The sequence below is a fragment of the Cherax quadricarinatus genome, chromosome 88 (genome assembly GCF_038502225.1).
Source record: "Cherax quadricarinatus isolate ZL_2023a chromosome 88, ASM3850222v1, whole genome shotgun sequence".
NCBI classification, from domain to species: domain Eukaryota; kingdom Metazoa; phylum Arthropoda; class Malacostraca; order Decapoda; family Parastacidae; genus Cherax; species Cherax quadricarinatus.
Genome location: NC_091379.1, coordinates 6909496 through 6925669, shown reverse-complemented (window position 1 = coordinate 6925669; position 16174 = coordinate 6909496). Strand labels below are relative to the sequence as shown.

At 44.6% G+C, this 16174-nt stretch overlaps 1 protein-coding gene across 5 annotated transcripts in view; it reads right to left on the bottom strand.

Annotated features, from left to right (window-relative positions):
• Window positions 1–16174, bottom strand: part of LOC128698509 (adhesion G protein-coupled receptor A3) — a 257504-nt gene that overhangs the window by 12409 nt on the left and 228921 nt on the right. For all 5 annotated transcript variants that reach the window (XM_053790761.2, XM_053790765.2, XM_053790764.2 and 2 more), the window contains 3 exons: window positions 4520–4683; window positions 2783–3041; window positions 2029–2165 (listed from right to left, as the gene is read on the bottom strand). In XM_053790761.2, coding sequence (XP_053646736.2) covers window positions 2029–2165; window positions 2783–3041; window positions 4520–4683 — 560 coding nt within the window. The remainder of the gene's footprint in view (window positions 1–2028; window positions 2166–2782; window positions 3042–4519; window positions 4684–16174) is intronic.

The window sequence follows — 16174 nt, the reverse complement described above, 5'->3', positions numbered from 1 at the left end:
TTCCAATGAAGAATATTCACTCTTGGGTTTTCGTTTGCATTGCTTAACTCAAGAAAACATTTTGCTGCGTATCTTTAAACTTTTGTATTTTGCCTACAAACTGTGTTTTCTGGTAGGTGTCAGCACCATACAACAGCTGCATACTCTGCATACTACAATTTGGATTAAACATATTACATTTTCAGTATTTCTCTATTCATGTACTCAGAAGCTGTCCTAAAGCTTGCCAGCACTGCATAAGATTTTCTTACTGCTGCATTTATTTAAAGGTTTTCTGGTTATATATGTTATTGATATGTTTATTATGGTTCTGAGGGACCATCACCCCCACAGCTTATCTCAGACTATGCTTCCTAAATTCATGTGAGACACACATGAAATTTAAGTGTATATTAAATATGAGTAGAAGTTTGTAAGATTTATACATACACAAATAACCCACACATACAAGAGAGAAGCTTATGATGATGTTTCTACTACTACTTCCACTACCAGCACTGCCTCTACCATTACTTCTCTACTTCCTTCTTTCTTCCTCTCTTTGTCCCATCCCTGTCCCTGTCTCCTATATATACTGGCTCCCTGTGTTTTAGTGTGACTTGTAAATGGTCCAAGTTGGACAGAAACATCGTCATAAACTTCTCTCTCCTATGTGTGGGTTATTTGTGTTGTTCCAGTCATGGTATTGTTCCTTTTTGTTCTTTGTAAGATCTACCTGTCATCTTACATGTTCATGAAAGAGAAAGGAAGGCCTGCTGGTGTACAGTGCCTTTGAAAGGGTTCTGGTTGACACTTTTGTGACACGAAGGTAGTACCTCAGTGGATGGTTGTTGTCTACAAACCTACCGTGTTTAATCTCAAATCTGTTTTCCAACATTACCAGAAGCGTTGTTTTCTGAATCTTCACTTAATAACCACCAAGGCAGGATTGGCTCAAGCATAAAAAAAAAAATATAATTACCATTTCTCAGTCTCTAACTAGCTTTCACTAAGAACACAGATGTTGTAATTCAATGCTGGCCCACTGAAACATAACATCCCCTTTCCCTTGCAAAGTGTCCTGCAATTTCTGACTTCTGAAGCAAGTTTTCCTGAATTATTTCATAGATACTACCTTGCTCATTAGGTACTGTACACAATTTTTTACTTTTTGTTTTTTTAACAAACTGGTTGCCTCCTACCGAGGCAGGGTGAAGAAAGTTTTCCTTCATTTTACATTTAGTAATATATACAGAAGAAGGGGTTACTAGTCCCTTGCTCTCGGCATTTTAGTTGCCTCTTATGATACGTATGGCTTATGGAGGAAGTCTTCTTCTCCACTATTATTAAAATTTGTAGCTTATAATGCTTCTTTTATGAAAATTGCCAGAGGTCACTCTGTGTCTGTTCAACACTGAGGAGTGTACCCTTGAATGATACCTCATTTCCAGTTTGCTTTTGGTTGTACTCACTAGATTTATTTTTATTAACAGCATAATCTTTCCTAGTTTCAGTCTTTTTTTGTGACTGCTTTATTCATGCTTGTACTGTATATACACTATATAAATTTGTTTAGCTTTTTTATTCCCTTTTTCAAATTTTATGTCTTTTGTATTTCACTTTTTTGCTTTCACAAGTCCTCTGAGAGATAAGTTTTGTGTTGTCACCCCTAATAAAATACTTCTTTTCTTCCCCATTTCTTTCTCATTTATCTCATTGTGTGTGTCTTAATTTATCATTGTACTAAATTTCAAATTACAATATTTTCTGACATATAAGGCACACCTTTTTTCCCACAAAACGTCTTGGAAAATCAGCCTGCATCTTATATACTGAAGGTCAGGGTCAAGGGTAGTCTTCGTGTTATGCTTCAGTGTAAAGTAAGAGGGTAATCAGCCCTTGAATGTACATAATTACTGTTTCACCATTATGATAAGTCTGTCATGCACCTTATATGCTGGAAAATACGATACCATTAATAAAACAAAGAAAAATAATTCTATCATGAAATCTGATTCTATTTAAAAAAAAAAAAAAGTCAGAACTCACCATTCATGGGGCAGTACTTTGTGTCATGGGCAATGACATATATACTGACTGTACGAGTGTGGTTACCCTGCTCTCCCTGCACTAAGCAAGACCAGTCTCCACTATGAGTACCATTCAGCTCACGGATTTCAACCATACTGTTAAAGGAAATAAAAAAAAAGTGTGTATATTGATGATATTTTAAAAATTAGTTGCTCCAATGTGTACATCAATCACCTAATTTAAGATAAACTGTATAATACAATAAGTCACACTGCTTTTATGTTATTATACGTATTATATTAGTTGAAACTGACACAATGTACCATTACTGTATAACAAACATGTAGGTATCCTTACAACCATAATGCAAAGTGATTTAACTCTCTCTAACTCCTTATCTACTCTGTGCACATTACAGGTGCTCCTCGACTTACAATGGGGTTACATTCCGATGAACCCATCGTAAGTTGAAAATATCATAAGTTGAATATGAATATATGTGATAAATAAGTCAATAAGTAACTACTGTCACTGAATAAGTAAATAAATAATTTCTGTAACAAACTAAATACCAGTACTGAAAAACAAATAAATGAATAACAGTTAAGGATTTGCTGCCTTCGTGCTGGGTAATTATCTCAAGTTTCATCTCCAAAGTAACTGTTTTTGCACCATTGTAAAATCAACACACCATAAGTCAAACCATCATAAACTGAGGAGCAGCCATATACTCACACAACAGTGACTGCTATAAAGCTGATGGTGTACAAACCTCTCTATAGCTTCTGGCATGTAGGTGGTTTTAACAATGGCTCCACCTCGCTGATGGTGCTGGTCTAGGTAGCCAGTGACGGTGGCAGAGCTATTTGAGGCAGGCTTCCTGGGCACGATGTGGGCATCACCCCGTGCCCACCACACCCTGTGACCTTCCTCAGCACTGGTGACCCTGCACCGCAGACGTAGGGAGTCACCGGCAAACACCACCTGGTCCAGACCAGGCTCTAACTCCACCACTGACAGCCCAGGTCCATCTGAACACCAGCAAATACTAATTGCTTTAATCTATGAATAAACTAATGTGGCATTTTTAATTAACCTGTCTTATGAGACAATACTTTATTATTATTATTGCAACCTTCTCTCTCTCTCCTTACACTTTCTCTCTCTCTCCCCCTTCCTCCCCCACCCTTCTACTTCTATCCCTTCCCTCTCTCCCTTCCTCCCCTCCCCTTCCCTTATTACCTCTCTCCCTTCCTCTCTCACCCTTTTTTCACCTTGCTCGTCCTTCCCTACCCTTCTTACCTTCTCTCTTTCCCTCAGCTCACATTAAGTAGCTCAGTAGAGCTGGGAGTTAATTTGATCTCACTAATAAGGGAACTTTATCATGTTAAAAATAATTCCAGGAAGGGATACCCAGATTTCCTAGTACCCAGCCTCCCTAGTACCTGCTACCTAGCCTCCCTAGTACCTGCTACTCAGCCTCCCTAGTACCTGCTACCTAGCCTCCCTAGTACCTGCTACTCAGCCTCCCTAGTACCTGCTACCTAGCCTCCCTGGTACCTGCTACTCAGCCTCCTTAGTACCTGCTACCTAGCCTCCCTAGTACCTCCTTCCCAGCCTCCTTAGTACCTGTTAATAAACTCCCCTAGTACCTGCTACCTAGCCTCCCTAGTACACAGGACCCAGCATCCTTAATACCCAAGAAAAAAAAAAATACAGTACTGCAATCATTTACTGACAATGTTTTGCCCACATAGTGGGATTTATCAAGTCACAATAAATTCCACTGTGTGGGCAAAACGTCCTCATTAAAGGATCACAATATACTGATTAATGCGGTATTTTTTTTTCCAGGTACATGTATTAGGGATAACGGGTCCTAGCTAGGTACTAGGGTATTTTATATCGTTTCTATTTTTACCTGGTACCAGCCTTCCTAGTACCTGTGAATGTAATGGTATACAATACTGACAAGTTGAGCATAAGAATGGAGGAACACTGCAGAAGGCCTACTGGCCCATACAAGGCAGGTCCTTTTCAAAACAACCCCTACCCAAAACTACCCAAGAATTTACTCCTGTACCCAATGAAACGTTTCACCTACACAGTAGGCTTCTTTAGTTGAGTACTGAGGAGGCAGCAGAAGCAGGAGAGATGTAATCAGTTCATCACCCTTGAAGATGTAGTTCTGAGGTGATCAGTCCCTCACTGTTCTACACTATGGAGCAGAACTCTTCTCCAGGTTGAGGGACTGACCACCTCAAAACTACGTCTTGAAAGGTGATGGACTGATTACATCATTTTTACATTTCTACCGACTCCTCTGTATTCGACTGATGAAGCCTACTGTGTAAGGCGAAACGTTTCGGAATAAAGATATCTAACTGTTGCACAGATGTTACTTCCTAGTACCTGTTACTCGGTAGGTCAGAGCTTTAAGGACGAGTAAATACAAAGCAGTATAAGGTATGAGATAAGGTGTAAGTAGAAGGTAGTAATCAGTACTAACGACACTGTAGCTGGTCAGGGGTGAGCTTTTTAATGTGAGTTCCATTAAGTGCTCGAGGACGGTAGCACTTGGAACCCCGGGAGATGTTGAGTCTCTTGGTAGCCACAGCCTCAGCCAGCCACGTCAAGCCGCAGTCACACACCAGCTGCGTCTGCACCAGGTCCCTGTACAACAGGAAATGGGAGTCTGGTAAATGTTTTGCACTCTGAAAACACATGACAGTTTGTAGAAAAATGTTTTTATTTACAAAAAATCTCACTTTAGGTAGAGTTAAGAATCCCAGAGAGAGGAAAACAGAGGAAGATGTTTAGATGAGGTTCCTGTACAACAAGAAATGAAAGGCTGGTAAACGTTTAGCACCCTGAACACACAAGAGGTTTTAGAAAAAGACTTTTATTTGCAAAATTTCTCACTTTAGGTACAGTTTTAACAATCCCAGAAAGGAAAACAAAGGAAGATGTAAAGATGGAGTCTGAGTACTGAGTCCACTATCCTAAAGAAAGGTACACCATGTTGGGTAAATGGACACAGATGTAACTGTTGTGCAAGAATGGTATATAATACCTACACGATGAAATTAAGACACGTGCAACATCTGGGTATCTTTATTGTAGACGTTTCGCCATCCAGTGGCTTTATCAATACAAATTCTAGGACATAGCTTGAAGACAGTAGGACTATATACAGAAGATGAGGTAATCAGTCCCTCAACCTTGGAGTTGGTGCGAAGAGCACCGTAGTCTTGGAGTTTCTATAGAATCTCCACGACTACGGTGCTCTTCGCACCTACTCCAAGGTTGAGGGACTGATTACCTCATCTTCTGTATATAGTCCTACTGTCTTCAAGCTATGTCCTAGAATTTGTATTGATAAAGCCACTGGATGGCGAAACGTCTACAATAAAGATACCCAGATGTTGCATGTGTCTTATTTTCACAGATGTAACTAACGTAACATTTTGCTGTGGCAATGTTTCGCTCTCCAGGAGCAGGTTAGATGCAAGAGGAGGGTAGCTTTAGTTCCTTGGATCAAGAGCCCTCTAGCAGCATCATGGCACCTTGAAAGGTGTGCGACGGAACACTGTGGGAGAGAAATATATTGCCAAAAAATTACTAGAAGGGAATGAGCAGGAAAACAAGAGTGGGATGACAAGAATAAGGGAGATAATGAAGTGTACGAAGGAGAGAGAGAGAGAGCAGGATAATGGGGGTTGGGTAAGGGAGAGAGAGCGGTAGTGGTGGTGGGGTTAAGGGAAGTAGAGAGGACCACAATAAAGACCAACATTGCTGGAGACACAATAATATAACGACCATCGTGTGGTCTTCCCCACGGACCTTAACATCTTCCTTCACCACATTATTACCCTGTCCAGGCAAACACTGACCGCCTTCCCACAATAACGTCCCATCACTGGTGAGTTGGACCAGGTACAGACGAGCTGGACCGCCCACCGCAAATCTGTATAAGCTCTGGAAAATCTGGAACAGTTCTGTACAATTCAAATCAGTTCCTTATAAGTGAGAGCTTATGTGGACAATTTGGACAATTTTGTTCCAATTGGGAATGTAACTGAACAACCTCAACCAGTTATAAAATCTGGGCCAAGAGTAGACATTGTGGACCAGGTCGGTTCTGGAGGAACACAAGTGAACATTGTGGACCAGGTTAGTTCTAGAGGAACACAAGTGAACATTGTAGACCAGGTCTGTTCTGGAGGAACACTGTGGACCAGGTCAGTTCTAGAGGAACACAAGTGAACACTGTGGACCAGGTCAGTTCTAGAGGAACACAAGTGAACACTGTGGACCAGGTCTGTTCTAGAGGAACACAAGTGGACACTGTGGACCAGGTCAGTTCTGGAGGAACAAGTGAACAGTGTAGACCAGGTCAGTTCTGAAGGAACACAAGTGAACAGTGTGGACCAGGTCAGCTCTGGAGGAACACAAGTGAACACTGTGGACCAGGTAAGTTCTGGAGGAACACAAGTGAACATTATGGACCAGGTCAGTTCTGGAAGAAAGTGGCCTGAGATTTCCACTTGTTCACCACAACATGAATCACCTTTGGTATAGCAAACTTATGCTCCGTTAGAACTCGTTCTGGAAAATCTGGACGAGTTCTGGTCCTTCTCCAGTTCTATTCAGTTTCCAACTATTCTTGGCGATTTGCATGAATTATATAAGTCTGGACCAGCTCTCAAGAATGTGAATCTGCCTCACGAAATCTGCAGTGAATTTTGAAACGAAACTAGACTAGCTCTGGGAGGTAGTAATAGTAGTAGTGTACTACTTACTACACAACAGTAGTATATACATGGCCCGACGCTTTACTCTTCTGCCTCGCCTCGGAGATAATTCTCTCCCTAATATCTGTTGCTAGTTTCGCAACACTGCACAGCTCCTGATGACACAAGAGAGTGCGAAAGATCTTGAGCTTAAGATCGCCTGTTTGCGATTGTACTGCATTATATATACGTATGTATATATATATATATATATATATATATATATATATATATATATATATATATATATATATATATATATATATATATATATATATATATATATAGCTACACAGTACCACACACATAAACATAACAATGAATTAGAGAGCAGCAATTTTGCGAGGTAAAACTCATCAATGACTGCAGTCAGGTTAAAAATATGTGCCTATATATAGGGTAGGTGTGAGGGAAAGTTTTAATTCTATTATCATCAACTCTCGTTGCTCTACACTTCAAAAATTGAATTACCACACATACCGTGCTGACACCACTCAATTACTGTACATAGGTGTTTGTGGTACCACTGTTATGTTGCCGCTGATGCATCATCTGTCTGTGTCTGGTACTTCATGTGTCTGGCTGTCTGGTACTTCATGTACCTGGCTGTCTGGTCCCACAAGACCGTGCAATCCTGTGTGGTCCTGTGGGTTAGAGCGTCATGTGTTTTCGCTCACCATGAGGGGGCCCAAAACAACATAACATGGGTTCGAGTCCTTGGCTAGCCGCAGTGTTGTTATTGATCAATACCACTCGTTCGTGGTTACAAATACATATATATATATATATATATATAATTAGAATTACAGGGTGAATATTCTTGTGGGGTAAACTTAAAGAAAGTTCGACTGGACGATGCGTTCGTGTAAGGAGCCAAGCAATCTTGTGTCCAAAAATGGGTCTGAAGACCACAGTGCCAACGACATGGCAGTTTGATGGAGACTATTGTCTACACAATGCTTTATAATGTGTTACGGAAGAGAGGAGATCAATTCCTATCCATGAGAGCTCCTCATGCTGGGGATTTCCCACTGGCATTCCCTAATTTGTCATCTACCTCGCACACAGGTTTACTGCACCTCCACACGTATTTTACTTCTGTTGTCTCATCTGACATTTTAATATATTCACACGGAAGCGCTAAACTCATAGGGGTCATTCAATGAGGAGACGGTAGTTACACCTCACCGGATCAAAAGATATCAGTGTCATCATGGCACAGTACTGGAAGGCCCATCTGTAAACAGCAAGTGCAACAACCATACGAAAGAAAAAGGAGAGAGAGAGAGAGAGAGAGAATGGGTTGGCAAGAGCCAGCGCCGAGTACACAGGTCGCCACAACTATGTAGACATGATGGCAGCCAAAAGTCTTCAGATAAGGTCACTATGTTGCCATAGTTACAATGATGATGGTCAACTATCACGCTTCCCACTCCCTCTGTCCAACCTAACACACACACACACACACACACACTGTATAGGAAGGGTGAGAGAGAAGAGGAGGGGAGATGGTAGACAGGAGGAAACGGTAGACAAACAAGGAGCCAATGTTTTTACCTGCAGAGAGAAGTTAGTGTGGAAGTTATGTGGAAATACAGAGGGAGAGGGGAGTGGCTGAGAGGAGAAGCCGAGGGAAGTGGCTGAGGGGGAGTGGCTAATGGGAGTGGCTGAGGGGAGAGCAAGATGCAAAAAATGGAAACGGAGAAAAAAGAGGAGAGGAGAAAGTGGGGAAAGAGAAGGAAAGAAAGAAGAGAGAACAAAAGAGAGGACGAACATTTATCACATCCAAACTTTCTTAACAAAAAATATTTGCCCAACCCCTCTCACTCAAGTTGTACAAGTCCCACTCCAATCCAACCCCTCTCACTCAAGTTGTACAAGTCCCACTCCAATCCAACTCCTCTCACTCAAGTTGTACAAGTCCCACTCCAATCCAACCCCTCTCACTCAAGTTGTACAAGTCCCACTCCAATCCAACCCCTCTCACTCAAGTTGTACAAGTCCCACTCCAATCCAACCCCTCTCACTCAAGTTGTACAAGTCCCACTCCAATCCAACCCCTCTCACTCAAGTTGTACAAGTCCCACTCCAATCCAACCCCTCTCACTCAAGTTGTACAAGTCCCACTCCAATCCAACCCCTCTCACTCGTGTAGTACAAGTCCCACTAATCCAACTCGTCTCACTCATGTAGTACAAGTCCCACTAATCCAACTCGTCTCACTCGTGTAGTACAAGTCCCACTAATGCAACTCCTCTCACTCGTGTAGTTATCTAAGACACATGTCACACACAAAAGTAGTGGTAGCAGTAAAATATGTAATCAGTCCATCAACCTTGAAGAATAAATATTTGAAGTGGTCAGTCCCTCAGCCTGGAGAAGAGTGAGAGGTGGTCAGTCCCTCAGTCTGGAGAAGAGTGTGAGGTGGTCAGTCCCTCAGTCTGGAGAAGAGTGTGAGGTGGTCAGTCCCTCAGCCTGGAGAAGAGTGTGAGGTGGTCAGTCCCTCAGCCTGGAGAAGAGTGTGAGGTGGTCAGTCCCTCAGCCTGGAGAAGAGTGTGAGGTGGTCAGTCCCTCAGCCTGGAGAAGAGTGAGAGGTGGTCAGTCCCTCAGTCTGGAGAAGAGTGTGAGGTGGTCAGTCCCTCAGCCTGGAGAAGAGTGTGAGGTGGTCAGTCCCTCAGCCTGGAGAAGAGTGTGAGGTGGTCAGTCCCTCAGCCTGGAGAAGAGTGTGAGGTGGTCAGTCCCTCAGCCTGGAGAAGAGTGAGAGGTGGTCAGTCCCTCAGCCTGGAGAAGAGTGTGAGGTGGTCAGTCCCTCAGCCTGGAGAAGAGTGTGAGGTGGTCAGTCCCTCAGCCTGGAGAAGAGTGTGAGGTGGTCAGTCCCTCAGCCTGGAGAAGAGTGAGAGGTGGTCAGTCCCTCAGCCTGGAGAAGAGTGTGAGGTGGTCAGTCCCTCAGCCTGGAGAAGAGTGTGAGGTGGTCAGTCCCTCAGCCTGGAGAAGAGTGAGAGGTGGTCAGTCCCTCAGTCTGGAGAAGAGTGTGAGGTGGTCAGTCCCTCAGTCTGGAGAAGAGTGAGAGGTGGTCAGTCCCTCAGTCTGGAGAAGAGTGTGAGGTGGTCAGTCCCTCAGCCTGGAGAAGAGTGAGAGGTGGTCAGTCCCTCAGCCTGGAGAAGAGTGAGAGGTGGTCAGTCCCTCAGCCTGGAGAAGAGTGAGAGGTGGTCAGTCCCTCAGTCTGGAGAAGAGTGTGAGGTGGTCAGTCCCTCAGTCTGGAGAAGAGTGTGAGGTGGTCTGTCCCTCAGCCTGGAGAAGAGTGTGAGGTGGTCAGTCCCTCAGCCTGGAGAAGAGTGTGAGGTGGTCAGTCCCTCAGCCTGGAGAAGAGTGTGAGGTGGTCAGTCCCTCAGCCTGGAGAAGAGTGTGAGGTGGTCAGTCCCTCAGCCTGGAGAAGAGTGTGAGGTGGTCAGTCCCTCAGCCTGGAGAAGAGTGTGAGGTGGTCAGTCCCTCAGCCTGGAGAAGAGTGTGAGGTGGTCAGTCCCTCAGCCTGGAGAAGAGTGTGAGGTGGTCAGTCCCTCAGCCTGGAGAAGAGTGTGAAGTGGTCAGTCCCTCAGCCTGGAGAAGAGTGTGAGGTGGTCAGTCCCTCAGCCTGGAGAAGAGTGTGAGGTGGTCAGTCCCTCAGCCTGGAGAAGAGTGTGAGGTGGTCAGTCCCTCAGCCTGGATAAGAGTGTGAGGTGGTCAGTCCCTCAGCCTGGATAAGAGTGTGAGGTGGTCAGTCCCTCAGCCTGGAGAAGTGTTAACCTCCATAAGACTAGTGTGAGGTGGTCAGTCCCTCAGCCTGGAGAAGAGTGTGAGGTGGTCAGTCTCTCAGCCTGGAGAAGAGTGTGAGGTGGTCAGTCCCTCAGCCTGGATAAGAGTGTGAGGTGGTCAGTCCCTCAGCCTGGAGAAGAGTGTGAGGTGGTCAGTCCCTCAGCCTGGAGAAGAGTGTGAGGTGGTCAGTCTGGAGAAGAGTGTGAGGTGGTCAGTCCCTCAGCCTGGAGAAGAGTGTGAGGTGGTCAGTCCCTCAGCCTGGAGAAGAGTGTGAGGTGGTCAGTCCCTCAGCCTGGAGAAGAGTGTGAGGTGGTCAGTCCCTCAGCCTGGAGAAGAGTGTAAGGTGGTCAGTCCCTCAGCCTGGAGAAGCGTTCAACTCCATGGAGACCACGGAGTTAAACTCTTCTCCAGGCTGAGAGACTGATTACCTCAAATTCCTTCTGGTCTTCACCATTCCTTTTTGTTTAGGACTGATGAAGTCACTGTGTGGCGAAACGCTTCCTCAATGAAGATACCCAAATGTGGCAAGTGTGTCTAATTTAACATCCCCTTTGTTTATGCCCATCTTCCACTTGTACACTTCCATTATGTCTCCCCTTATTTGAGTTAGTTAGGTCAGTGTTAAGTGCTGAGTTAGTTAGGTCAGTGGTAAGTGCTGAGTTAGTTAGGTCAGTGTTTAGTACTAAGTTAGTTAGGTTAGTGTTTAGTACTGAGTTAATTAGGTCAGTGTTTAGTACATAGTTAGGTTAGTGTTAATTATTGAGTTAGGTTAGTTAGCATGGGTCAGTAGGCCTACTACAGTGAGTAGGACCTGCCTAGCATGGGCCAGAAGGCCTACTGCTCCTCTTCCATGCTCTTGTTTCAGTGGTGGAGGATGAGGATGTGATGGTGGAGAAGGATGTGATGGAGGGTAGTAAGGGAAGGAGGGAGTGAAGATGGAGGCGGAAGATGGCAGCAAGTGCTCGTTATCTCGGGTAATTTCTCGTGAAACAGCCCAATTGGACGATCCCAACAAGGCAGCAGTGATTGTGTGTTATTACCTCCCCTCCCAACGTGTGTGTGTGTGTGGTGTGTATGTACTCACCTATTTGTGGTTGCAGGGGTCGATTCATAGCTCCTGGCTCAACCTCTTCGAAAGTCGCTACTGTGTGTGTGTGTTTCGATTCCCAGATAGGTTGAAACACTGATCATGTGTCAATATGCCTGGCTCCCCTATTCACCTAGCAATAAGTAGCTACAGTAGTGAGCAAATTGATTGGGACAGGAGTAAATTTTGTGATTATCTCGTAATATGTCTTAGTCTCTGGGTTAATTTATGTAGTTTGGGTTCTTTTCTTTACAGAAGTTTGCTACCAACTTCTGGCAACCATCCAGCTGTGGTGTTACCCTGCGACTCTCGTCAGTGCTACAACAGTTACACCTAGGAAGCGTGAAAGTATTGTAGCTCTTAGAAAACATGCTGATTTGAGTATCAAGCAGACAGCCGAAAATTTGAGCCTAGTAAAGTGAACTGTTGGTCGGATTCTGAAGAAAGTTGACGACAGTGGTGATTGTGTAGCGCTCCCTCGAGGAAGATGTGGAAGAAAACGCAAGACAACACCTCAAGATGACAAGGTCATCATAAGCGATAGTGTGAAGGATCCCAAGAAAACCAGCAAAGATCTAACGAGAGATTTGGCTTCAGCTGGTGTAAATGTTGATTCTTCAACTGTTCAACGAAGGCTCCTTGAAGTTGACAGAACTACTAAAAAGCCGGTAAAGAGACAATATTGACTGCTGCTATGAAGAAAAAACGGCTGCAGTAGGCACTTGATCACAAGGGATAGACGACAGATGAATGGAGAAAAAGTTATATTTTTGGATGAGGCGCATCTTGAAGTACATGGGTATATATCAGTGGTAGTGCATCTTGAAGTACATGGGTAAATATCAGTGGTAGTGCATCTTGAAGTACATGGGTAAATATCAGTGGTAATGAAACACAGCAAAGGCGAACCTCTTCGGAATGGACACATTCAACAAGAGGCAAAACACCCACCTAAGATGTTTTAGGAAGTTTTACTATTAAAGGCCCTAGACGGCTTGTTATTGTTGAGGGAACGATGACAAATACAAGACAATCCTGGCAACTCATTTGTTTCCCATTGCGGATAAAGACTTTCCTGATGGAAAAGACATTTTCCAGCAGGATCTTGCTCCATGCCACACTTCCAGAAAAATGTTGACAATTCTTGAAGAGAGTGAACTAAGAGTTCTAAATTGACTTGGAAACTCTCCTGACCTCAACCCAACTGAGAATCTATGGACAATAACAAAACGCAGGATCGCGAAACATGATTGTTCAACCGTGGAGAAGCTAATTGCTGCTGTTATTAGAACCCGGTACCAAGACGAAGAACTTGCCAAAATGTGTTACATATTGGTTGATTCTACACTAGTGTAGCAATGTTTATTAAATCAATTATATGTCATATCATTGTCGTGTATTTTTCAAATAAACATTAATTTTCCAAATAAATGTCTCATTTCATCACTGTCCCAATTAATATGCGCACTAATGTAGCTGGGTGTTAGTAGACTGTTGTGGGTAGCATCCTGGGGGTGGTAATATACCTTACTAAGGGCTGGGACTTAAAATAAGCTGAGGTAGGATAATAGTTCTTGGTCTGTCTTACCCTCTCTCTCTGCCTCACTCTGCCTTACCCTCACACTGCCTCACCTTCACTCTACTCACTCTCTCACTCGCTCTGCCTCACTCTCACACTCGCTCTGCCTCACTCTCACACTCGCTCTGCCTCACTCTCACACTCGCTCTGCCTCACTCTCACACTCGCTCTGCCTCACTCATTCTTGCTCACTCTACTCGCCCTTCCCCCAGCAGTAATATCACACAGTAATAAGTCAAGCAGTGTCATAACACTTTACAAACATTCATACACCAACAATAGGCCAGACAAATTACCCAAACCAATTACATCCTATATCAATTACAAGCTGGAGGGTGGTGGTGTTGTGGTGGCTGTTGGTGGTAGCTGGTGGTGACTGCTAGTGATAGCTGGTGTTATGGTGGCTGTTGGTGGTAGCTGGTGGTGACTGCTAGTGATAGCTGGTGTTGTGGTGGCTGTTGGTGGTAGCTGGTGGTGACTGCTAGTGATAGCTGGTGTTGTGGTGGCTGTTGGTGGTAGCTGGTGGTGACTGCTAGTGATAGCTGGTGTTGTGGTGGCTGTTGGTGGTAGCTGGTGGTGACTGCTAGTAATAGCTGGTGTTGTGGTGGCTGTTGGTGGTAGCTGGTGACTGCTAGTGATAGCTGGTGGTGGTGTGGTGGCTGTTGGTGGTAGCTGGTGGTAACTGCTAGTGATAGCTGGTGTTGTGGTGGCTGTTGGTGGTAGCTGGTGGTGACTGCTAGTGATAGCTGGTGGTGCTGTGGTGGCTGTTGGTGGTAGCTGGTGGTAACTGCTAGTTATAGCTGGTGTTGTGGTGGCTGTTGGTGGTACCTGGTGGTGACTGCTAGTGATAGCTGGTGGTGTTGTGGTGGCTGTTGGTGGTAGCTGGTGGTAACTGCTAGTGATAGCTGGTGTTGTGGTGGCTGTTGGTGGTAGCTGGTGGTGACTGCTAGTGATAGCTGGTGTTGTGGTGGCTGTTGGTGGTAGCTGGTGGTGTTGTGGTGGCTGTTGGTGGTAGCTGGTGGTGACTGCTAGTGATAGCTGGTGGTGTTGTGGTGGCTGTTGGTGGTTGTGGTGGCTGTTGGTGGTTGTGGTAGCAGTGGAAAACAGCTGTGGTAGTGGTGAGGGTTGCTGCTGTTGTTATTGGTGGTGGCGGTGATAGCTGTGGTGGTATACCTGTAGGTTCTTCGGGGGATCAACGCCCCCGCGGCCTGGTTCATGACTAGATGGTATTGGTTACCTTCAGGTTATCTATGATGATGACTTAATCAATGAGGTTGTTGTTGCTAGCAGTAAGCAGTCTCGGTGTACTAATGGCACCCCTGCTTTTCACTGACCATATTCTGCACTGTTTACCACATCTCATGCTTACACAGGGAGTCATTTCAATGTGCAGATTTGGGATTATTCCTCTAGAATTTTCCAAGTGTAAATTATGTATGTTTCTCGCCTAGGTTCCGGGGAGTACAGGTCAAGGAACTTCAAAGGTCTGAGTTCATTCGAGCTGTGAAGGTTCTTTGTACATTCTCCAAAGCTGTAATTTGACTTGCTGTTAAAGGAAGTCTTAGCAATATTGCAAGTCAAGGAGAACAAGTGACTTCAAGAGTGCCATTTTTGGCTTATCCAGTCTACAACTTTCCATCTAGTGGTGATAATGACACTTGTGATTCTCGAAGGTGAGATCTACTGACATTATCACTCCTGTATCTCCCACATTCTTCCTCTGCTCCGTCTGACTTGTGTTTGTCTTATACACTGTTCTATGCTGCCCTGAGTTGTACAATTGTGATAACACCTCAATAGTAATCTAGCTTCTTAAAACTCTTTCCATGACTGAAGGCGGTAGTGGTGATGGTGAAGGAGCGTGGTGGTAATGTGACTCACGAAATCGTAATGACACGATTGCAAACAAACCATACCACGGGCGGGGATAGAACCTGCGATCAGAGTCTCAAAACTCCAGACCGTCGGGTTAGCCACTGGACCAGCTAGCCACAATAAGATTCGTCCAACTAGGTATATTTCTACACCATAGGAAGGTTAGCATAGGCACCACTGTGACCACAAATATACCTAGTTGGACGAATCTTATTGTGGCTAGCTGGTCCAGTGGCTAACGCGACGGTCTGAAGTTTTGAGACCCTCTGATCGCAGGTTCTATCCCCGCCCGTGGTATGGTTTGTGGTGGTAATGGTGGTGATACTTTCTGTGGTGGGAACTGTACCTCTGACACCAGAGTAACACTAAGGCCAGACATAAGAGCAGCAGCCAGAGGGTTCAGCAATATTTATGTTGCTCGCAGCAGCAGCAAAATTTGCTAAAGGCAGAGAAATACGTCTGAGTTTACTGTGACAGGAAGACCCACGCTGCCCTGCGCTCTTACACACCAACACCCACATCCAACTGGAAGATGTGCGAAAGTTTGCACATCCCAGACTCACGGCTGATCACCTGTTACATTACCCCTTACATTACCACCTCTTACATTACATTATCACCTCTCACTTTATATTACCATCTATTACATTACCACCTATTACATTATCACCTCTTACATCAGAACAGTAACTGTCGTAAGTGTTCTTGAAGGTGTGTAAGGAAGCTCTTAATTACAAGGCTTATTAACCGACTCTTGTCTTCAAGAGGAGGCTGATCAAGTTCTTGCAGTCTTCTGGTGAGGTAAATTGTGGAGGGTGCCTGCAGGGAACACTAACAGCCTCACTCATCACACCACCAAGCAGGAGAACTGGCCTGAGACCAGGCCTCGAGGGAGACCACCTCAGCAACTATAACAGGTCTGCAGATGCACAGTGATCAGATAACCTAGTGAAATGCGACTTGCAGACTCCGTAGGCTCACACACACACACACACACACACACACACACACACACACACACACACACACAATATAAAA